A 25,984-nucleotide genomic window follows, 5' to 3' on the forward strand; every position below is an offset into this window, starting at 1 on the left:
CGACGTTCATGACACAAATAATTGTCTTGAACATTAATATTTCTCGCATTCGCGCTTGAAACTCTAAAGACTGGACGGGTTTATTATTTAGAGGAACGAAATATTATTATTTAACTATTTAAGAATAGTAAATATATAAGGGAGAGGAATTAATGTCTCCCCATGGCATTCATTGATGACGTTAACACTATCGCGAGGTAGACGGTATAATTCTAAACGCTCTATTCGGCTTTTAGTTAGAGAACAATTCGTCTGCAATCAGTTGTCATACAGAATGCTTTAGTTATGGAGAATCGTATTTAATTCTCACACAAATTGAATATAATGTGTTTTACTGTAAAGAAATCTGACGCAATACTGGCGTCAGGTGACGTGAGAATTCTAGCCTAATGCACAGATGAATTATTAGTACAGGAGAATTCTACGAGTTGTTAATTTTACTTACTACAATATTAAGTATGGTTAGTAATAAGTAATGAGAATACAACAATGTTGTATTCGATGTTGGAAATATCCAACATAACTCCGGGGGGGGATTCCCAGGGTCGCAGTGTACTGTGTTGTACTGACCTATCCCGAAGTGATATTAAGATTAATACATTAGTATGTTAATATGTTAGTATGTTAGTACACACATAACGAACGTCCCGGATTTATCAAGGACTTACAAGAATTTGAGTCTTGCTATTTACATGTCAACTGAAACATGTTGTTTGTAGCCTACACAATATTTATAAAATTTAACTCTCCCAATTTAAACTAACAGAATCTACGGTGATGCGATATCCTGGTCATAGTGACGTGTAATATTTCGTTACGTGATATCACATCGTAGCATCATCACAGTTATCTAAGTGAGATGTGAAAGAGATTACTCTTGATCAGAGTTGTAATAGGCTTGTAGTTTCCCTTAGTGGACACATGCATGAAATATTGAAACATTAAATGATTAAGTTATCGGTAATCAGGAACGCTCTAAAGCTCACAATAAACTCAACAAGTAGGGTCGCAGTGACATGTAATGGTGTATTACGTAGCTGCTGAATCTTAGGTTAAACTCAGAATAAGTTCCTAAGAACTGATAACACTATTGTATGATTATACAGTAAAGTGTTATTAGTCATTTAAGATCAAGGATACTATGACACTACAGTAAGGTCGCTGTGACTTGTAACTATTGAGTTACTAGACAATAACATCACGCAGCAACACGATCACTCAAATTCAAATGAGGAAGTTGAATTTAATGTGCACTGCCGTGCAGTAGTCAATGCTGACTGATGGTACAACTAATTTGCTAACTAGCTAAAATAATAGAAAGGTAGAGAACTGAAAGTTTATTCATTAAAATCAAGGAAAATTCTGAGTCGACAGTGAGATTAGTAGCCTAGTCATTCTGACTTATGAGCTAATTAAATGGCAGCTCATAGGCTTGACACTGTAAACTGGTTAATACGAAATCACCTTTACATGAATTTGAGTTATTAAATCAGTCTCTATAAGTATAGTCAACTGTAATTAATGGTGAGTACAGATTAGGATAGTACTCAGTTGACACTACTAAAGTCCCTAAGCCTACCTAAAATAAATGGTTTTGAATTTCTACCTACCTAAGTAAGGGACTAGGCTAATTGTGAGCAAAAAATGTACTCGAATTACATTGTGAGCAGTATTGAGCTCATTAACAAGTCGAGTTATATTAATTTCGTGAACATGGTGGAGCTACAGTGAGCTCGTCAGCAGTGCTGACAGGGTGAGCTACAGTGAGCTCGTTAGCTAGTGCTAACAGGTTGAGTTACAGTGAACTCGTCAACAGTGTTGACAGGGTGGCTACAGTGAAGCTCGTCAGACAGTGCTGACAGGGTGAGCTACATGGAGCTCGTTAACATTAACAGGGTGAGCTACATTGAGCTCGTTAGCTAGTGCTAACAGGGTGAGTTACATTGACTCGTCAACAGTGTTGACAGTGAGCTGCATTGAGCTCGTCAGCAGTGCTGACAGGGTGAGCTACATGGAGCTCGTTAACAGGGTGAGTTACATGGAACTCGTCAACAGCGTTGACAGGGTGAGCTGCATTGAGCTCGTCAGCAGTGCTGACAGGGTGAGCTACATGGAGCTCGTTAACAGTTAACAGGGTGAGTTACATGGAACTCGTCAACAGTGTTGACAGGGTGAGCTGCATTGAGCTCGTTAGCTAGTGCTAACAGGGTGAGTTACAGTGAACTCGTCAACAGTGTTGACAGGGTGAGCTGCAATTGAGCTCGTCAGCAGTGCTGACAGGGTGAGCTACATGGAGCTCGTTAACAGTTAACAGGGTGAGTTCAGTGAACTCGAATTAACGAGGTGGAGTTTTGTCATTCATTATCATGGCGAGCAATATTAAGCTCGTGCGCATGGTGAACGAGCACTCATATTATTAATTAATTCTAAGGTGAGGTATGTTAAGCTCATGAAGCATGTTAATTAACAATGCTAATGTTAACGGTAATGCATTAAACATATTAGTTCTCTGGAAATTCACTTACATGGTAGTAAGTTTGCAAGTTTGTTCGTATTGCGTTTCCTACACTAAAATAAGCAGAAACGAAAGAAAAACAACTCAAACAATTAATGCAAGTATTTATCACTAACTCTTAGTGCAGAAAACATGGTATTAAGAAGGTTTTCTTGGCAAACCTTTAAGCACAAGTATAGTGGACCAGTGGTCCTAGTGAATGTTATCACTAAATTCAGAAAATGCCAGTGGCATTGAGTGCTAGATTCTCTAGCCTAACATTATTAATTCCTAGGGAGTACTAGATTCTCTAGCCTAACATTACAATTTAACTAGGAAGACTGAGTGTGGTCAATCACTACTTGTCGAGAATAATTCTAGGTCTGCAGTGAATTCAATAGTTTGGTCGCTGTGACTTGTACTTGTTTGAGTACGGACCATTGGTTATCACTGAGAGCTATGAAACATCTCGGCGAGTATCAATTGCACTACATTCAATCTGAGTTTATTACTCAGCTGTGTTTCTCCTTTTAGCTTGTTGTTGGAGAATTGACTTACTGCTGACTAATTTATTATTGTTAGCAGGTTTAGGCTTGTTCACATTCAGAACTTTACCAGTAAGTAAGTAGCCTCCTGCAGATTGGAGCATATTCATTCCCAATCGTTTAAACATGTCCAGTTATGAACTGGTAATAGTAGGTCGGCTCCTACTAGTACATCTACATGGTTAAGGCGGTCAGATATTAACTTGTTGTCAGCCAAATTAATTTCACGTTCCTGCAGGAAGTGGGCTGTGTACCCCAGACCCTTAATATTTAAGTCTAAGGTATTTGATCTACAACAATGGCTTGGACAGCCTTGGCTTGACTACCTAGTCGTACAAGTGGTTGAACTACTGTGTATTCATGGGTTCCTCGATTTATCATGAACCCTGACAAGTTTAAATTTACCTGTCCTATTGGTTGTAAATTAAGTGCCTCTGCTGCCCTTTGAGTAATGAAAGTTCTCTGGGAACCTTGATCAAATAGTCCACGTATGGTGATCTTGGTTCCTCTGTTCTTCACTTGAAGTTGGGCAGTAGGCAAAGCAGCATCCACTTGAGATGCTTGTGAAGTTACGCTGTACACATCTCGCACCTTGCAGCACTGTACTTGTGTAGATTCTCTACGTCCTATTCTAGGATTGACATAATTAGTCCTAACTAATTTGCACAGTGCAGCATGATGCTTGCCCCTTCTACACCTATTGCAGGTGTTCAGTGGGGTGTCACAGCTGTTAACATTATGTGGTTTGAGACACCTAGTACATTTGTGTAACTGTTTGAGTCGTCTGACTCTTGTGTCTCTATTAGGATAATTAGTACATTTGTACAGAGAATGTTTTTGATTGCAAACAAGCATATTCCCCATCCTACAGATCGTTTAGGGGTTACCGGTTTAGGCAAAACAGTATTTGCAGGTGGTGATGGCTTTGCTGTTTGCATTTGCTTGTTATTTATTCTCTTGTGAGTACTTGGTGTACTCTGGGGAACCATTAACAGGCTCTTGGGAGTGCTCTTTGGACTATTAGGTCTCTTAGGAGTACCTGTGGGACTCTTAGGCCTCACTGATGAATCAGTGTTTGACTGATTCTGGTTACATGGATTATTAGCAGTGCTCTTTGGACTATTAGGTCTCTTAGGAGCACCTGTAGGGCTCTTAGGCCTCACTGATGAATCAGTATTTGACTGATTGTTGTTACATTGAGTATTAGCATCTTTGTTACCTAGTGACAGTGTCACTTTAGGAGTTTCAGGCAAGGAAACTGGTGTAGGTACAGTTTTGGTGCATTCAGATTTAGCATTAATTGCTTGGTCTACTGTATGATTGCTCATATTACGTAAACCTGTAAATATATCCTGCATTGACAGGGTATTACCATTCTGGCATACATATAATTTATTAAGTGTGTCACCAGACAATTTTCTTTGGATGATAATTTTAGTCATCCACTCAGTAGTTGGGTGATCCACCTCTTTACTGAAAGAATTTATCAGTGACTCAAGCTGAAAACTAAAGTCTTGTAAAGAGTCCCCTGATTGATCTGGTGAAGATAAATTTAATAATTGGTGTACAAGGTTTATAATAGTCTTCTCATTGTCAGCACTTACTTGAGAAGGCTGTTGTGAGCAATTGTGACCATTACTTGTGTTGCTTAAGGCTTCTTGCTTAGTCTCAGCTTTAATTACAGCTTCGACTGCTGTTGCAGCATTAGCTTTATCATTTTCTGGTTCAGATTCACTGATCATTGCAGTTTCACTTGTTTCATCGGCAGCTTCACTTGTTTCTCTGGGTTCTGGTGATAAGCTAGTTAATTCAGTAGCATTATGTATCGAAACTTATAGAATCCAGGGAACATTGAGAAGAGTGGTCTGAAATTTGATCAGACTCTGTAAACAAATCATCACATGAAGCTGTATTAGATGAGAGGTTAGAAAATGAAGGTTGATCTTCAGTTGTTGATCTTGTATAGTGATCAGCATTGATTAAAGGATTCTCCTCGTCTTGATTTAGCTCAGTATTTCATCTGAGCTGAGTGTTAACTTGGATACAGGTCTATTAATGATCTGATCCACCCACTCGGGAATATCTTGCTTCGCAATCACCTCCTTGTATCGGTCTAAACTGGTTTGAACAGAATGTTCATAGTTATCGAGATCAGATTCTGTTAGACTTAAGTGGTCTGAGACAGTATGACCGGCCTGGAGTAAATTCCTGTGGGTCTCGATTACAGTCTTGATATAATCATATTTTTTGGCTGGCGATCCTTATGGAACTTGCTAGTCTATAGACGTCACCTGGGTCAGTTTCGACACAGAATGACATTTCATAAGCAGTTTCCTAAAGGACCTTGAAGAGCTGTCAAGAATCTTGCGTTCCTTTCTAAAGGATCCATTCTTGTAGTAAATTTGAGCCTGATAGGGCTTATGTAGCTAGTGGTATAGCTATGTTGTCTGCTCCTTGATGCAGAGCAGGTATAATGATTTATAGCCTGATAGGGCTTATGTAGCTAGTGGTATAGCTATGTTGTCTGCTCCTTGATGCAGAGCAGGTATAATTATTGACAGCCTAATATTTCTTGAGGCTGGTCGTAATTTACCTCATTTAGAGGTTAGCTACCTACCTAATAATAAGCAACTAAGATTTGAGTGGTACCTTGGTCTCACTACAGGTGTTCCTCAGCTTAGCTCTTCTAAATCAGCCTCGGATGGGTAGTGGACTTACAGTAACACTCAAAGACATACATAGAAATATGCAATAAATAATTACACAATAAATGGTTAATCCCACCCTTGATAGGGTCAGCACAAAAGAATAATATATGTGTCACTAACTAGCTCAAGCCTAGTCGTGAGAATTTCTACTTGAGAAACTACAACTATTTTTAGTCTGTGCTTGTGGCAAATTCAACACAATCACAGCCTAAATTGCTACCTAATGAAGGTTGGCAAAGATTGTATTATGGTGCAGTAATGTGCAAATAATTGTGCTGTGTTTTTGTATTTTTTGTATTTTATATAATATACACTTGTGTAATTATGTGTATAAGAAATTAAATGAACACAAAGAATTAATTGTGTTTGGCGAGTATTCTACTGCCGTAATATTACCTAACTCCTGAATGTACTCCTAATTGTGGAATAAAATATTATCAGGGTTAGTAATGATTAACTAGTATGAGATCAGTAATTTATATGAGTATACTGGATCCCTAAATGTTAAAGATCCACTGACTTGAGTGAATCAGTAATTATAACATGGATTCAGGCTATAATGGACAGTCTGCTGACAGCCATATATTGAAACATTGGTATAGCCTAAATGGTTAACACTTAATTGGTGTTAGTGATTAATATAAGGTTATGAGCTGTTGCTCTTGGTGACCTAAAGATTCTACTTCAGTATGAAGTGTAGGTCTAAATGTTGTGGTGCTTGGTTATGACCCACTAAAGCTATGTAAAGGTAGCTGTTAGTGTGATCTAGGCTAACTGATGTGTTACACTATTAGTTGACACAATTAATTAAATAGTTAGTCTAGCTTCTATCACACAAGGATTAGTTATTAATGGTTAATATTTTAATTATAAATTTAATGCCTATCCGGTTCGAAGGACCATAATGTGGGATATTTGGGTTTGATTCTGATTAATTAATAATTAAAATAGTAAATTAAATTACGAAGGACCACCCGCTTTTAAAGTAAAGAGGGAAACTGAGGATTTCAGATCATTAGATAAAATTCTAGAGAAAACCAGTGACTATGGATATGACTAGAAAGTATGATCATAAGAATAATTAATGGGCTGTATTATTAAAGAAACAAACCTCAAACACCTACATTGGGGGGTTATTACTGGAGGTCAGTACGTCCAGGAATCAGTGTGGTTCGTTCACTAATTCAATTAATAATAATCTAATCCTATAAATAATGCTGAATATAATATTGTTCATATAAAGAAGGACATGAATATGAGCATAGCAATGAGTTACAGTAAATCACACATTATGTTGAAACATTCTGAATGTATCAAATTGCTAGAATATGGAAAAAAGAAATAAGCCTTAGCTTGTAGTAGGTTCCTTTAGATAACCCTGGAAGTCCTCTTAATCTCCAAGTCTGGTACACTGACGAATAGCACGGTTAACATGGAGAAGACAGCATGAGGAATTCGTCTCTCGAGCTGCAAGATAAATAACTACCAGTAGCAATTGATTTAACTACTCAATTCATATTCAAGATTATTGATATCTACAGATGGAATTCTAATCACCTGTTATTAGGTGTTATCTCGCCGCGTGACGTGCAATCACCCCGCTATTATTAAACCTGTAAATGATGCATCAAATAAAGGGTACTTAGCTGTGGGCACTGTATAAGTATTAAGATTGCCGTAATTTCGAATCCCAGGCTCCGGTGAACCTATCCTGGATTGATGCGTTTCAAGCTGGCTGATCACGTGTCGTCAGGAACCAAGTCTAGGGTCCCTCTTTTAACACCAGCACTAGTTGAAGATATTATCTGCAAGGTCGTTCACGCCTCACAGTGGCGGCTTTCATCTGCGGATGAATAACACCTGCCCGATTTGCTGGGCAATGGCGTCGTTTTTGAGTACGGTAAGTACAGTTCTGCCTCCTTCCGGCTCTGCACGTGTCCGCGTACCGACTTAGGACGTGTCCGCGTACCGACTGAGGATGGCGTCCCCCAACCCACGCCGAGTCGACGTTCATGACACAAATAATTGTCTTGAACATTAATATTTCTCGCATTCGCGCTTGAAACTCTAAAGACTGGACGGGTTTATTATTTAGAGGAACGAAATATTATTATTTAACTATTTAAGAATAGTAAATATATAAGGGAGAGGAATTAATGTCTCCCCATGGCATTCATTGATGACGTTAACACTATCGCGAGGTAGACGGTATAATTCTAATGCTCTATTCGGCTTTTAGTTAGAGAACAATTCGTCTGCAATCAGTTGTCATACAGAATGCTTTAGTTATGGAGAATCGTATTTAATTCTCACACAAATTGAATATAATGTGTTTTACTGTAAAGAAATCTGACGCAATACTGGCGTCAGGTGACGTGAGAATTCTAGCCTAATGCACAGATGAATTATTAGTACAGGAGAATTCTACGAGTTGTTAATTTTACTTACTACAATATTAAGTATGGTTAGTAATAAGTAATGAGAATACAACAATGCTGTATTCGATGTTGGAAATATCCAACATCCAATCATGTCTAATCGGGATTCGAGCCCGGAATTCCCGATTATAAGTGGGAAACGAATCCAATGGCACGACAAATTTATACGAAAATAATCAACCCAAGTTTGGATATATTAAATTTAGCTTAGTTTAGTTCACTTATTGTGAATTCTCATACCCATCCTGTGGGCGGTAGTGGACCCCATACCCATCCTGTGGGCGGTAGTGGACCACATACCCATCCTGTGGGCGGTAGTGGACGCCATACCCATCCTGTGGGCGGTAGTGGACCACATACCCATCTTGTGGGCTGTAGTGGACCCCATACCCATCCTGTTGGCGGTAGTGGACCCCATACCCATCTTGTGGGCGGTAGTGGACCCCATACCCATCCTGTGGGCGGTAGTGGACCACATACCCATCTTGTGGGCGGTAGTGGTCCACATACCCTTCCTGTGGGCGGTAGTGGACCCCATACCCATCCTGTTGGCGGTAGTGGACCACATACCCATCTTGTGGGCGGTAGTGGACCCCATACCCATCCTGTGGGCTGTAGTGGACCCCATACCCATCCTGTTGGCGGTAGTGGACCACATACCCATCCTGTGGGCGGTAGTGGACCACATACCCATCCTGTGGGCGGTAGTGGACCCCATACCCATCCTGTTGGCGGTAGTGGACCACATACCCATCTTGTGGGCGGTAGTGGACCCCATACCCATCCTGTGGGCGGTAGTGGACCACATACCCATCCTGTGGACGGTAGTGGTCCACATACCCATCCTGTGGGCGGTAGTGAACCACATACCCATCTTGTGGGCGGTAGTGGTCCACATACCCATCCTGTGGGCGGTAGTGGACCCCATACCCATCCTGTGGGCGGTAGTGGACCACATACCCATCTTGTGGGCGGTAGTGGACCCCATACCCATCCTGTGGGTGGTAGTGGACCACATACCCATCTTGTGGGCGGTAGTGGACCCCATACCCATCCTGTGGGCTGTAGTGGACCCCATACCCATCCTGTTGGCGGTAGTGGACCACATACCCATCCTGTGGGCGGTAGTGGACCACATACCCATCCTGTGGGCGGTAGTGGACCCCATACCCATCCTGTTGGCGGTAGTGGTCCACATACCCATCCTGTGGGCGGTAGTGGACCCCATACCCATCCTGTGGGCGGTAGTGGACCACATACTCATCCTGTGGGCGGTAGTGGACCCCATACCCATCCTGTGGGCGGTAGTGGACCCCATACCCATCCTGTTAGCGGTATTGGACCCCATACCCATCCTGTAGGCGGTAGTGGACCCCATACCCATCCTGTGGGCTGTAGTGGATCCCATACACATCCTGTGGGCGGTAGTGGACCCCCGTACCCATCCTGTGGGAGGTTGTGGACCCATACCCATCCTGTGGGCGGTTGTGGACCATACTCCTCATGTGGGCGGTGGTGGACCAAAACTGTTACGTGTAATGCCAAGATACACTCCTCTCCTGCTTATACAGAGTCTTAGCAAGTCGTAGACCCTGTAAATAGTTCAGAATCCCCAAAGTTTTATTTATTTACATTTACGGACAGGAATGAACCCAGAATATTTTTGGTTACAAGTTGTGTGAAGGCGGGTAAGAAGCCCAACCTTTGAGGAAAGATGGTTGAAACACCCAGGGAGGAGGAAGCGGTTCCCGCCTAGTGCTAAACCGGAACAGAGACACTGGGTCCTCAGGAAGGTTAGAACTGTGATTGGCTCTCCGCCGATTGATTGACTGATGATTGACTAAGATTAAGCCAATCAGGAGGTGGCACGGGCACGAATAGCCCGTAAGTGGAGGATTTCATTTTATATTTTTAATGAATGTATCTTGTGTGCTGTGGTCGCATTTATATCGTCAGGCTGCTATCGCGGGGGAGGATACTGCTTGACAGTGTTTATGAGGGTGTCCAGCTTCTGGACACCTTTTTTGACCAGAAGAGTGTTGATGACTTCTGGGTGGTTACTGCAAGATTCAGTGACTCTTAAAGCTTTTCTAAGGTCGTTGGTTGCTTCACATTCCAGGAATAGTGTAGTAGTGACTTTTCTGTGACTGTTTGGCAGAAGATGCATTCACTCTGTCAGGGTTCACCAATCTCTCAGTTGCATCGACTGTAACCTAGACGTAGTTTATATAACCAAACTGCTATTTCCCTGTCGATTCCTTTTGGGATGTTTAACCTGTCTAACTTGATGGCCTGAAGATATCATATTGCAGATGGCGAACCTACTACTACTCTCTGGTGTAGATATGCTTTGTTGAGGTGTGAGAGGTTGTGGTGATGGTGTTTTTTATGTACACTAGACTAGGTTGGATTGTTTTATGTATCTCTGGATGACGAGTTGCCAATTTAGCAATTTCATTGGCTTTCTCATTTAATGGGATTCCAACATGGGATGGGATCCAGTTCAGAGTTATGTTGAGTATTTTGCCTTTAGCTACTGCTCCAAGATACAAAATGGTGGTAATTATTCCCACATTGTCTTTCCAGTTCTTTTGTCCTAATATGTGAAGGCAGCTCTTGAGACTGTGTATGATTGCATTGAGTGTTTTGTGCAATCACATATGCAATAGCCTGTTGTATGATAAACAACTCAGTTTGGGTTGATGATACTGGTCCTCCCAATCTCCAAAATGCCTGTTCGCTGTCAGTGCAAAGAGCAGCGCCAGCACTCTCATATTCCGTGTCCACCGATCCGTCTGTGAAGATGTGGGTGGCTCCTGCTACTGCTATGCTGCTCATTTGCTTTTCTATGATGCGCCTTAGGATTGTTTTTATCATAGGCAGCCTTTTTCATTGGAAGACCTTCCATTACTATTTGAAGGTAGGCTCCTCCCACGGTGGAGAACATGTGTAGTTTGGGTGTGGTTGATCACCTCTATCAAGGATCATGCTTTTTAATTGTTGTTGAGGACTTTTCCCGTTCTGGCAGCCCAAGAGTTTCTGTTGTGTTGGCCAAGTCCAACCAACAAGGCTTGTCATACCAGGACTGAATCAGGGGAAACAATTATCTTACTGATAATTATAATTGTTCTTTGCGAAATTCTTTCTTGTAGGGAGGGCAAACCGGTTTCCATTCTTAGAGTTTCAAACCTGGTCCTAATAGGAGCTCCCAGGGCAGGTCTCATAGCATTGTTTTGGGCAACTTTAAGCTTTTTCCACTGTTGCTGTAATAGGCTTGTGAGTGCAGATGCGGCATAGTCGATCACTGATCTGACTGCCTATACATTGTATGCGCAAAGAACTTGCAGATTAGCTCCTCCAGAGAGGGAGGTTAGCGACCTGAGGATTGCCGTCCGGGCCGCAGTTCTCTCTCTTAATAAGTAAGTGACCTCAGCATTGAAAATTATGTGTGTCCAGGATTATCCCTAGCTTCTGATATGTGTCTACCCATTCAATTGGTTGGCCCTATGCTATGAGTTGGATGTTGTGCTTCACTATTTTTATGGGAATGGCTTTTGTCTTTGTGGGGTTGAGTTTGATACCAATCTGCTTTGCCTCGTCACTTATGCAGTCTAAGCATTTGGGTGCAAGGCACACTGCATCCCTTTCTTTTATGATGATGACAAAGTCGTCCGCGTAGTTCAGCAGCCTGCAGTGTTGTAGCAGTTTCAGCCTCAGTATTCTTTCTATCAAACAGTTGAAGAAGAGGGGGCTGAGAATGCCTCCTTGCGGTGTACCATTTTTGTCTTTTGTATTCAGAGACTGTGCCATGAAATTTTACTATTGCTTCTCTGTTTATGAGACAGTTTTTGGTCCAGGAGAGCAGGTTACCTTTAACCACTTTGTCGATAAGGCAGCAGAGAATCGCTGGAGCGCTAGCCAGTTCAAAGGCTTTCTCGAGGCCCAGGAATATCAGCACTCCTGGTCTGTCATTCAAGTGGGCTAACAGTGTTGTAATACATTTCACTGTGCCTACCCCTCTTCTATAGGCATACATATCATGGTGCAGTTCTGGCGTTTTTCACTCTAGCCTATTGAGTGCCATTCTGTCAGCCGTCTTGCCTTCACAGCTTTGAAATGAGATCGGCTTTGATTTAGCGGGATCTTTGGGTTTTAGGATCGGCACTATGTCTGCCCTATTCCAAGCTGTAGGTCTAGTTTTAGAAGTCCAGGCTAAATTAATCAACCTTAGGTATGCAGCGTCTCCCTCTGGGCCGAGGTTTCTAATCATTTTATAGGTTATTTTGTCGTCTCCAGGGGATGTATCTTTGGAGTTTTTCTTAGTCCAATTGAGCTCATCCAGTGTGAAAGGGGTATTAGTGTCAGAGACTTCTGCACATGCTGTAAGGATTCTGTGCCACCTTTTTTCCTCTAATCCTGCCTGCACTGCTAATACATCTGGTGGAAGCTGATTACTGGCTGCTCTTTCTGCAGACATGGTTGCCAGTACCTCGGCTTCCTAATGCAGGCTGGCTGCAGGGAACGCAACCAATTATAACGTGCCGTCGCGTGACGTGACATGACGTCAGTGCCCTCGTCATGGGCGGGAGTCACAGGCGGTGCGACTACAATTTCAGCAACTGCAGTGAACGGACGCACTATTTGTCTCTCCAGCAAGAAGCAGTCTAGCATGTGGACGTGGGGACCACCTTGTCGGAATCGTCGAAGACATTGGAGATCTCGAGCAACTGCCCAAGAAGCCTTTAAAAACCGCGAGAAGAGAGACCAAGATGCGTGACTCTACCTGTTGACCAGGAGTTCAGGCTGGGAAGGCAATTGGGTAACCTGAGAGTCGCTCCTGGGATTTGTGACGACCTGATACAAACAAGCAGTCCTGTTCGACGATCTGCCGGTTGAGAGGTAACATGATTGAATGGACTCCGGGAACTTCACCAGACAACACGGGAGCCGTCGGTAAACCACTACGTAAGTGAACTGGAAACGAGGAGAGTTTGGGACATTTCCGTCAGCCATACCACTGTGATTCAACGAGGACGATAGATGACCAACCGGGATCAAGAGGATGAGGACCTCCCCAAATCTCTTATGCTTGGCTACTGATTATCCGTGAGGGAGTATACTCACATATATATACTCGCAGGTATACTCAAGTGTTTATACTGTCACTATAGTTGGTTTGATACACAAGGTCATTATTATCATTATAGAAAGCATTGTTGGATGGAAAGACGAATTTTAATGTGCAGTGGGCAGTGTTGCTGGTTATTGTTTTACATTTTTGAGGAGTGTTGCCAAAATGTATGAGTGATCTGATGATAAGAGTGTTGCAATATCATCAGAATTTTGTGGGTTTGTAAATATTTGTTTTAGTAAATGTGGACAATTTTACTGCTGTGTTTGGTATATAGTCTGCCATTGTTGCACCCTTGAACTGTTTACCTGAGGGTTGAAGCTGAAAAGAAGATTCCTCCTTCTGAGCTTCTACAAGTACCACCACGAAGGAATCTCCCTGGCAGCGGCTGAGTGAGCTAGCAAGGATGGCGGCCTTGGGAAAGAGTTGTTGGTGTCTTTGTAGAGGCTACACCGGAGTATATTGCGCCCTGGACATTGCCGGTCGTGAAAAGACTGAGGGACAGAAGAATCCATGGTCGTATTCAGCTCCACACGGCGCACAGCCACGGGTGTGACTGGAATACCCCCTCGCTTCGTATTGGCGCCGACAAGAGGAAAGAAAGCCTCGCCAATACCATGCAGTAGGCGGCATTGTGCCCCCATACCTGTCCTGTGAGTGGTGGTGGAGGACCCTATACCCGTCCTGTGTGTGGTAGTGGAACCTCATTCCCGTCCTGTGGGTGGTGATGGACCCAATACCCATCCTGTGAGTGGTGGTGGACCCTGTTACGACCTTGGGTTCCTCAAGTGAAAACCAGAGGTCAAATTGAACTAAATAAGCTACGTTACAGTGGCAAGTTGCAAGTCGACGTGTCTTTGTTCGTATCTTCCCTGCCAAACGTAGGACGAATCTTTTTGCTCACAAGCATTCAGACTCTTGAGCTTGTTGTGGATTAAGTATAACATTGTTATAAGATTAACTACCCTGAGGACGAGTAAAGTAACAATATGTTGCATAGGGGAAGATTTTTAATGTGTTTAGCTGCACGATCAATTAGACTCCTCCCGGCACCACTCAATGCGGGAGCCCTGAGCTGGTCGCTGGAAGCTTTCTTCTCTGTTGGCGTTCGAGGTGTGAACAGAGGGACTCTGTGGCTGCACCTCTCTCCCCTTCTACCTTTCCTCTTACTTATTTCCCTTACCTTAAGTTAAGTATATCCTGTGTTATAAGTGTGCCTACTCTGGAAGTAAAGTTTGGTGAGACCTGGGGGTAGTATTTGCCAGTGTTTTGGGTACCCCTAAGTGTTGTGTTGTGTTGTATTAGAGTACCACGTGGTCTCACTACCCTAAGCTGCATCAAGCCTCAGTTCTTAACCAGTAGTACTTTACCCGAGCGTGTTCTCAGTGTAAACCTTGTATCCTGCTTATGTGGACCAAGGCTTTTAACGTAAGATAGTGTGGTAAAGTAATTATTATTGTTATTGGTGTGAATGTATATGGGGGGTTGTTAAGGGGTTATTAAATAAGTAAGTTAGTAAAGGAGTATCCATTTTTCCTGTGTAGGAGATCTATGATCAACCTCTAGGCTGACTATTGCTGTAATAAGCCACTACAAGTTATTTCTCTATATTTAGTGGGGGCCGGGCCTTTGAGATCTCCCATATTTGATAACTCTTAATGCTAACTACTGCCCCTACACCCATGTTATACTATATCACCCATAGTACAGACTCCCATTTCTAACAGACCCCATACCTGTCTTGTGGGTGATGGTGGACTCCATACCCGTCCTGTAAGTGCTGGTAGACCCCATACCCGTCGTGTGGGTAATGGTGGACCCCATACCCATCATGTGGGTGAGAGTCTACGCCATACCCATCCAGTTGGGAGTAGTGGACCCCATACCCATCCTGTGGGGGGTTGTGAAGTCCATACTAACCCTATGGGCGGCGGCATTGGACCTCATACCCACCCTTTGGGTCAAAATGAACCCCATACCCATACTGTGTGCAGTAATAAACCTCATAACCATCATGTGCATGGTAATAAACCCCAGATCTCTCCTGTGCATGGTAATAAACCCCATAACCATCCTGTGCATGGTAATAAACCCCATAACCATCCTGTGCATGGTAATAAACCCCATAACCATCCTGTGCATGGTAATAAACCCCATAACCATCATGTGCATGGTAATAAACCCCATAACCATCATGTGCATGATAATAAACCTCATAACCATCATGTGCATGGTAATAAACCCCAGATCTATCCTGTGCATGGTAATAAACCCCATAACCATCCTGTGCATGGTAATAAACCCCATAACCATCCTGTGCATGGTAATAAACCCCATAACCATCCTGTGCATGGTAATAAACCCGATATCCATCATGTGTATGGTAATAAACCCCATAACCATCATGTGCATGGTAATAAACCCCATATCCATCATGTGTATGGTAATAAACCCCATAACCATCATGTGCATGGTAATAAACCCCAGATCCATCCTGTAGGTGGTAGTGGACCTCATGTCTTTGTTCATCTCTCTGTCTATGTCTCTGTCCTTATCTTAGTGTCTCTATTTCTGTCTCTGTCTCTCTCCTCTCTCTGTCTCTGTCTCTCTCTCCTCTATGTCTCTGTCTTTCCTGCTCTCTCCTCTCTCTCTGTTCCTTCTCTCTCCTCTCTCTGTCTCTGTCTCTCTCTCTCCCCCTGCTTCGATCTCCTTCTCTCTCTATATGTATCTCCTTTTCTCTGCACGTGTCCTCTCTGCCTTTCTCCTCTCTCTCTATCTCTCTCCTCCTGTCTCTCTCTTTTTCTCTCTCTCTCTCTCTCTCTCTCTCTCTCTCTCTCTCTCTCTCTCTCTCTCTCTCTCTCTCTCTCTCTCTCTCTCTCTCTCTCTCTCTCTCTCTCTCTCTCTCTCTCTCTCTCTCTCACCTTTATTCATTAACAATATTGGGTAACAATCATATAAGGAAGAGGATGAGCCTGTAGCAAACTGTTTGCCAGTGCCTTCATGTGATCAGTTGACCTGATCTCCCGTTGATGAACCTGTTGAGCGAACAAGTTCCAGATGCGAGTCAGCCTAGGAATGAATGATCGCTCATGGAGTGATGTTCTTGAGAAAGGCCCTTCCAGCATGTGACTATTGAAGGTTAAGAGCCTTAGTACTATGGGTGGCAACTACTAATAGTCTACGGAGTTGGGCCAGGGGCGGAATTTTGAGTATGTTGTACATAACAGTAAGACCAAGAACGTCACGACGGTGTTGCAGGCTCTGATGTTCAGACTGTTCCCACCAGACTTGACTAAGATTAGAGATGAGCCTTCTTGCCCAGCTCTTCACTTTGTCCAACACGCTGATAAATGCCGGTGGGCAGGTGATCTAGGAAAGGGGTGCATACTCTAGATGAGAGAGAACTTGTGCTTCATATACGGCTTTGTAACCCCTTGCAGCTCTCTTAATTTTGCCTCGCTCTCTTTCTCTCCCTCTCTGTCATCACAATTTAATAGTGATTATAATGCTGTATCTAATAATGACAGCAATTAAATAATTAGCAATAATTAAATAATTAAAACAATATTTTGTTTTAAATTTTTATAAAATATTATATCATAACATTCAAAAAAACCTTTCATGTAGGCATTATGGCCTCAGGTTTATACTCGTTTTTACAATCTTTCCAAAAGTGTCTGAAAAACGTAATTTTAAATGTGATCAAAGAAGGAAAATGTTTATAAAACTGTTTGAAAACAAAAAAAATGTTTGCTGGGTCTACTGTTTCCAGTGACCTGTTATCTAGGCGGTGGTGGACCCTATTCCCAGCCCATAGGTGGTGGTGGATCCCATACCCATCCCATAGGCAGTGGTGGACTCCTTACCCATCCTATAGGCAGTGGTAGACCCCATACCCATCCCATAGAGGGTGGTGGGTCCCATTCCCTTCCCATAGGTGGTAGTGGATCCCATCCCATATGCGGTGGTGGACCCCCATAGCCATCCCATGAGTAGTAGTGGACCCCATACCCATCCCATAGGCGGTGGTGAATTCCATACCCATCCTATGGGCGGTGGTTATCTTGAGGTTATCTTGAGATAATTACGGGGCTTTTTAGTGTCCCCGCGGCCCGGTCCTCGACCAGGCCTTCACCCCCAGGAAGCAGTCCGTGACAGCTGACTAACACCGAGGTACCTATTTTACTGTTAGGTAACAGGGGCATAGGGTGAAAGAAACTCTGCCCATTGTTTCTCGCCGGCGCCCGGGATCGAACCCGGGACCACAGGATCACAAGTCCAGCGTCCTGTCCGCTCGGCCGACCGGCTCCCTATGGGTATGGGGTGGTGGACCCCATACCCATCCCATAGACGGTAGTGGACCCCATGCCCATCCCATAGGCAGTGGTGGACCCCATACTCATCCCATAAGTGGTAGTGGACTCCATACCTATCCCATAGGCGGTGGTGGACCCCATACCCATCCTATGGGCGGTGGTGTACCCCATATCCACCCCATAGTCGGTAGTGGACCCCCATACCCATCCCATAGTCGGTAGTGGACCCCATACCCATTCTATGGGGGGTTGGGGACCTCATACCAATCCAGTAGGTGGTAGTGGACCCTATAACCATCCCATAAGTGGTGGTAAACCCCATACCTATCCTCTGGGTTTTAGTAGACCACATACCCATCTCATTGACGGAAGTAGACCCCATACCCATCCTGTGGGCAGAAGTGGTCTCCATACCCTTTCTGAGGGCTATTACTCAGTAATTAGTCAGAGATTCTGCCCTTGAAAAGGAAGTTGACTATAATCTTGAACTGCCTACATAAGTATCCTAAGAACAAAAATTTTTCTCACCACGAACGTCAAGAAAGCCTTGTAGACCTGAGATAAACTGAAATCTACACTAAAAATTCAATTTTTCCTCATATTATCATGCAAGAAGATTCAGATAACTATGAACCGTTCAATAGAACTTGCTGACTAAATCTTACTATTGCTCGACTTAGACTCAAAATTTGCTTTTGCTGTTGATGTAGATCAAATGTAATCAAATCTTTACCTGATCAAATGTAAATGTGTCAGCAAAATTATTCGCACACTGTCTGTCACTGTGTATTCACCTAGTTGTATTCACCTATTTGTGCTTGCGGGGGGGGGGGGGGGTATAGCTCTGTTCTTTCGGCCCGCCTCTCAACTGTCAATCAATCAACTGTTACTAATTACTAATTTTTATTTATTTATTTTTCACACACACACACACACACACACACACACACACACACACACACACACACACACACACACACACAAGGAAGCAGCCTGTAACAGCTGTGTAACTCCCAGGTACCTATTTACTGCTAGGTAACAGAAGCATCAGGATGAAAGAAACTCTGCCCATTTTTTTTTCTCGCTGGCGCCAGGAATCGAACCCGGGCCACAGGATTACGTGTACAGCGTGCTATCCACACAGCCACCGGCGCCCCTGTGTGATTGAGTACGAAAAGATACATGAATTTGGAGACAACTCTATAATAAATGTTCAAGATATGTGTAAATATTTACTTCAAAATGAACTACTACAAGACATCGTAGCCAAACATTTTTTTTTGGTACCATACTACCACAGTATGCAAACTGTAGACAATAAATACAGGTGATTATAATCTTTCCACTGCCGCCTACTGAATTAGGGGGTGGTTACATGGTAAACCTGAATTATTGTGTATATTTTAAAATCCTGACTGCGTCCACAGCTACACGATGCTGGGTACCGGGGCGAGTCCTCTGTAGAGTCCGGCGCTCTGGGCGGCGCTGCGCACTTGATCAACTTTAAGGTCAGTAGCGCATACCTTCTCACCATACTAGTTATTATACTGGACCGTATTTCATGTATTGTAGCTACCTTACGTTTCTGCTGTTTGAGAGAGAGAGAGAGAGAGAGAGAGAGAGAGAGAGAGAGAGAGAGAGAGAGAGAGAGAGAGAGAGAGAGAGAGAGAGAGAGAGAGAGAGAGAGAGAGAGAGAGAGAGAGAGAGAATGAGAGAGAGAGAGAGAGAGAGAATGAGAGAGAGAGAATGAGAGAGAGAGAGAGAGAGAGAGAGAGAGAGAGAGAGAGAGAGAGAGAGAGAGAGAGAGAGAGAGAGAGAGAGAGAGAGAGAGAGAGAGAGAGAGAGAGAGAGAGAGAGAGAGAGAATGAGAGAATGAGAGAATGAGAGAATGAGAGAATGAGAGAAAGAGAGAGAGAGAGAGAGAGAGAGAGAGAGAGAGAGAGAGAGAGAGAGAGAGAGAGAGAGAGAGAGAGAGAGAGAGAGAGAGAGAGAGAGAGAGAGAGAGAGAGAGAATGAGAGAATGAGAGAATGAGAGAATGAGAGAAAGAGAGAGAAAGAGAGAGAGAGAGAGAGAGAGAGAGAGAGAGAGAGAGAGAGAGAGAGAGAGAGAGAGAGAGAGAGAGAGAGAGAGAGAGAGAGAGAGAGAGAGAGAGAGAATGAGAGAGAGAGAATGAGAGAGAGAGAGAGAGAGAGAGAGAGAGAGAGAGAGAGAGAGAGAGAGAGAGAGAGAGAGAGAGAGAGAGAGAGAGAGAGAGAGAGAGAGAGAGAGAGAGAAAGTTTATCCATCGGAGAAGGTCATGCCTTCTCGATAGCAGGAGTTATAAAAGCTTCTATGAAACACAAGTTCGCTTCCATTTGCGTACACACTCTTGCACTGCTTGGCCTCTCATCTTTCATCCGAATTCTGGACGAGGTGGAGAACCGTGATAGGAGACTCATCATGTTCTTGACCAATTCTGCATGAACTGTTGAGAACATCTGAGTCTTCATCACCTGCGAAATATTGGCTGACATATTGGTATGCATAAGGCCAATATTCTCAAGCTTCCCCACCTGACCCATCTTCAAAGTGCTTGCAAGGCGCCGGGCGAGTGTTTTACCACTACGCCACGGGGGACTGTGTAGGGGAAGATGACTATCTTTCCAGACTACTCGTAATGTTTATATCCTATGCTAATCTCTCATTGGGTACATAAAGGCTATTACATAACACTCACTCCTGTAGCGGCTCTAGCTTCACAAGGACACCAGATATGCATGATCTGCCTCTATTATTCTAGAATCAAGAATAAATCACTTCCTCACACAGATCATGTACTATTCACATTTACATGTGTTCGGATAATGCGCTAATCACATTTATATGTGTTCGGATCATGCACTATTCACATGTAATACGAAATTATCCTTTGTTCGCATTTCAATTGCTGACAATACACGACATACACAAAAGAATATTATGTATTTGATTCTGACTGTCTGCAAACATTGAAGGCGTCAGACACTGTGGCGGGGACATCGCTGCTGAGGAAGTACTACCACCTCAAGACGGTGGGAGGCATCTCGTCCCGCTCCTCAGAGCACTCCACCGTCATCACTTGGGGCAAGGAGCGGGAGGTGGACTCCCACAGACACCTGCTCCAGACCTACCCTGAAGGTAAGATGTTAAGAATGAACCAAAAGCGTGTTGGATTTTCAAGCTGAGCTCCGGGATAATTTACCGAAAAATCCAATGTATTAAGAATTCACGGAGAAAGTATTGTGCTTGGGATGAGAGCTTGCTCTTTCGTGATCACAAGAGCAGCAAGCTACCACACATCACTCTAAATGAAAGATAACCAAGCCTAACTGCAAGATTTTGTGTTAGAGCTAGTTAGGATCAAGGCTAGTTTCTTGTAATACTGCATATCTGATTTCTAGGATCCAGGATTTCTGCAGTGTCTGTGTAACCTATAAGTAGTTTCCTTGTGAAGGACATGATGAATGCTTTCAAATGCAGTAATATATGCCGGAGAATGGTTTAATTATTATTTGTTTAGGGCAAATGACAAAGACGATAATGCTGTAACTATTCACATAATTATATATATCCGCCACTGAATTGAACACGGTAGTTCTGAATGATACTGCTTTACAAGAATGTAAAAACTCTTGTAAATATAAATAAATAAATAAATAAATAAATAAATTATTGAACAAATCCACACGTGGAGTGTAGTTTAGTGTGTTGTAGTGTAGTGAAATAGATAATTAAGTCAGTATTAATGTTGTTACATTTACCACCAAGATACACCCCTCTCTCCCCAATAGAGTCATACTACCCCCCCCCCCCCCTCCCTGTAAATAGTCCAGAATTATAGTCTATACTTAGACTACACAAGTATAGTTCCATAGTTTTATTTAGTTACGTTCAGTGAAAAGAATGAACCCACAATTTTATGTTATGTTGGTTACAAGTTGGGTGAAGGCGAGCCTCCGCTGACACTCCCAGGGAGGAGGGAGTGTTTCCCGCCTAAAGCCAAACCGGAAGCGGAACACAGGGTCTTCGGAGAAGTTGGAATTATGATTTGCTGGTTGTCGGGAGAATTTATTTGCACTAAAGTGTTACAAATGGGAGTCTGTACTATGGGGGATATAGTATAACAGGGGTGTATGGGTAGTAGTTAGCATTAAGAGTTATCAAATATGGGAGATCTAAAAGGCCCGGCCCCCAAAATAAACTATCCACAGTGAATAATAACTTGCTACTAGGTCATGTCAGACTAGAGGTTGATCATAGATCTCCTACACAGGAAGAATGGATACTCCTTTAACTAACTTACTTATTTATTAACCCCTTAACAACCCCCCATATACACTCACACCAATAACAATAATAATAATTACTTTACCACACTATCTTACGTTAAAAGCCTTGGTCCACATAAGCAGGATACAAGGTTTTACACTGAGAACACACTAGGGTAAAGTTCTACTAGGCGAGGGACACTAGCAATGACTCTAGGGAGCTTACTGGTAACACTGGAGCCCACGTGGTTCCCCTGGAACCCTCTAGAGTAACTTGTAAAAATAAACACTAGTGAACACCTAATTGCTACACATCAATACTCTACACATAGAACACGTTTATGCCAGACAATGAGGATACTACACAGTCTACTTAACTGGATAACAACGACACAGAAAAAAAGAAACAGAGGAAGGGGAGGAGGTTTCCTTTCACCACAACGCCAGCCAGAGAAGAGAAGAGAGCGCATCTCCACTCTTCTCCCTCAGTAGACTCACTGCCAGCAGACTACTCAACTAATCTTAAAGCATTCCTATCCCAAGTTTACTTAGGTTTACTTTACAAATGATTAGAAAGTATTAGTAAACATAGTTGGTGCCTATTTTATTATTTAATAATCAACCCCAAGCTCAGTCTTTAAATGCTCTTTGAGAAACAAGAATAGTCTTACGTCTGGCAGGGAAAATACAAACAAATGCACCTCGTGATGCGTTTCCAATACTATAAGGCAGTTTATTTAGCTCAATTTTGACCTCTGGTTTCCACTGAGGAAACACACGTTATTACACACGTTCCACTATTTCCACATATATAGACATTTACCGCCAAGATACACCCCTCTCTCCCCAATAGAGTCATACTACCCCCCCCCCCCCTCACTGTAAATAGTCCAGAATTATAGTCTTTACTTAGACTACACAAGTATAGTCCCATAGTTTTATTTAGTTACGTTCAATGAAAAGAATGAACCCACAATTTTATGTTATGTTGGTTACAAGTTGGGTGAAGGCGAGCCTCCGCTGACACTCCCAGGGAGGAGGGAGTGTTTCCCGCCTAAAGCCAAACCGGAAGCGGAACACAGGGTCTTCGGAGAAGTTGGAATTATGATTTGCTGGTTGTCGGGAGAATTTATTTGCACTAAAGTGTTACAAATGGGAGTCTGTACTATGGGGGATATAGTATAACAGGGGTGTATGGGTAGTAGTTAGCATTAAGAGTTATCAAATATGGGAGATCTAAAAGGCCCGGCCCCCAAAATAAACTATCCACAGTGAATAATAACTTGCTACTAGGTCATGTCAGACTAGAGGTTGATCATAGATCTCCTACACAGGAAGAATGGATACTCCTTTAACTAACTTACTTATTTATTAACCCCTTAACAACCCCCCATATACACTCACACCAATAACAATAATAATAATTACTTTACCACACTATCTTACGTTAAAAGCCTTGGTCAACATAAGCAGGATACAAGGTTTTACACTGAGAACACACTAGGGTAAAGTTCTACTAGGCGAGGGACACTAGCAATGACTCTAGGGAGCTTACTGGTAACACTGGAGCCCACGTGGTTCCCCTGGAACCCTCTAGAGTAACTTGTAAAAATAAACACTAGTGAACACCTAATTGCTACACATCAATACTCTACACATAGAACACGTTTATGCCAGACAATGAGGATACTACACAGTCTACTTAACTGGATAACAACGACACAGAAAAAAAGAAACAGAGGAAGGGGAGGAGGTTTCCTTTCACCACAACGCCAGCCAGAGAAGAGAGCGCATCTCCACTCTTCTCCCTCAGTAGACTCACTGCCAGCAGACTACTCAACTAATCTTAAAGCATTCCTATCCCAAGTTTACTTAGGTTTACTTTACAAATGATTAGAAAGTATTAGTAAACATAGTTGGTGCCTATTTTATTATTTAATAATCAACCCCAAGCTCAGTCTTTAAATGCTCTTTGAGAAACAAGAATAGTCTTACGTCTGGCAGGGAAAATACAAACAAATGCACCTCGTGATGCGTTTCCAATACTATAAGGCAGTTTATTTAGCTCAATTTTGACCTCTGGTTTCCACTGAGGAAACACACGTTATTACACACGTTCCACTATTTCCACATATATAGACATTTACCGCCAAGATACACCCCTCTCTCCCCAATAGAGTCATACTACCCCCCCCCCCTCACTGTAAATAGTCCAGAATTATAGTCTTTACTTAGACTACACAAGTATAGTCCCATAGTTTTATTTAGTTACGTTCAATGAAAAGAATGAACCCACAATTTTATGTTATGTTGGTTACAAGTTGGGTGAAGGCGAGCCTCCGCTGACACTCCCAGGGAGGAGGGAGTGTTTCCCGCCTAAAGCCAAACCGGAAGCGGAACACAGGGTCTTCGGAGAAGTTGGAATTATGATTTGCTGGTTGTCGGGAGAATTTATTTGCACTAAAGTGTTACAAATGGGAGTCTGTACTATGGGGGATATAGTATAACAGGGGTGTATGGGTAGTAGTTAGCATTAAGAGTTATCAAATATGGGAGATCTAAAAGGCCCGGCCCCCAAAATAAACTATCCACAGTGAATAATAACTTGCTACTAGGTCATGTCAGACTAGAGGTTGATCATAGATCTCCTACACAGGAAGAATGGATACTCCTTTAACTAACTTACTTATTTATTAACCCCTTAACAACCCCCCATATACACTCACACCAATAACAATAATAATAATTACTTTACCACACTATCTTACGTTAAAAGCCTTGGTCAACATAAGCAGGATACAAGGTTTTACACTGAGAACACACTAGGGTAAAGTTCTACTAGGCGAGGGACACTAGCAATGACTCTAGGGAGCTTACTGGTAACACTGGAGCCCACGTGGTTCCCCTGGAACCCTCTAGAGTAACTTGTAAAAATAAACACTAGTGAACACCTAATTGCTACACATCAATACTCTACACATAGAACACGTTTATGCCAGACAATGAGGATACTACACAGTCTACTTAACTGGATAACAACGACACAGAAAAAAAGAAACAGAGGAAGGGGAGGAGGTTTCCTTTCACCACAACGCCAGCCAGAGAAGAGAGCGCATCTCCACTCTTCTCCCTCAGTAGACTCACTGCCAGCAGACTACTCAACTAATCTTAAAGCATTCCTATCCCAAGTTTACTTAGGTTTACTTTACAAATGATTAGAAAGTATTAGTAAACATAGTTGGTGCCTATTTTATTATTTAATAATCAACCCCAAGCTCAGTCTTTAAATGCTCTTTGAGAAACAAGAATAGTCTTACGTCTGGCAGGGAAAATACAAACAAATGCACCTCGTGATGCGTTTCCAATACTATAAGGCAGTTTATTTAGCTCAATTTTGACCTCTGGTTTCCACTGAGGAAACACACGTTATTACACACGTTCCACTATTTCCACATATATAGACATTTACCGCCAAGATACACCCCTCTCTCCCCAATAGAGTCATACTACCCCCCCCCCCCTCACTGTAAATAGTCCAGAATTATAGTCTTTACTTAGACTACACAAGTATAGTCCCATAGTTTTATTTAGTTACGTTCAATGAAAAGAATGAACCCACAATTTTATGTTATGTTGGTTACAAGTTGGGTGAAGGCGAGCCTCCGCTGACACTCCCAGGGAGGAGGGAGTGTTTCCCGCCTAAAGCCAAACCGGAAGCGGAACACAGGGTCTTCGGAGAAGTTGGAATTATGATTTGCTGGTCGTCGGGATAATTTATTTGTACTAAAGTTTGTCTACTAATATCCAATGTTGTGACTTAACTTATCATCAGAGTAATTGTGAAGACATTACATGTGGTGCCAGAAAAAAAATATTAATAAGCCGTGGAGAGGGACTTGAGCAGTGATGCCAGTTATTGTTTTACATTTTGAAGAGTGTTTCCGTAATGTATCTATCATCAGAATTTTTGTTGGCCACAAGTAGATTTAAACAAAAATTTCAGTGAAGGAATGTCAATTTTATTGTATTTAGTATTAACCCCTATTTTCACTCTAAGCTGTTAAC

General features: G+C 42.7%; 1 protein-coding gene across 1 annotated transcript in view; it reads left to right on the top strand.

Moving 5' to 3' along the window:
- LOC138352573 (nicotinamide phosphoribosyltransferase-like) overlaps positions 1–25,984 on the top strand; it is a 174,342-nt gene that overhangs the window by 22,512 nt on the left and 125,846 nt on the right. The window contains exons 3-4 of the mRNA XM_069305062.1: positions 19,060–19,140; positions 20,627–20,789. Of these exons, the coding sequence (XP_069161163.1) occupies positions 19,060–19,140; positions 20,627–20,789 (244 nt within the window). The remainder of the gene's footprint in view (positions 1–19,059; positions 19,141–20,626; positions 20,790–25,984) is intronic.

The sequence above is a fragment of the Procambarus clarkii genome, chromosome 54, assembly GCF_040958095.1.
Source record: "Procambarus clarkii isolate CNS0578487 chromosome 54, FALCON_Pclarkii_2.0, whole genome shotgun sequence".
Taxonomy (NCBI): Eukaryota; Metazoa; Arthropoda; class Malacostraca; order Decapoda; family Cambaridae; genus Procambarus; species Procambarus clarkii.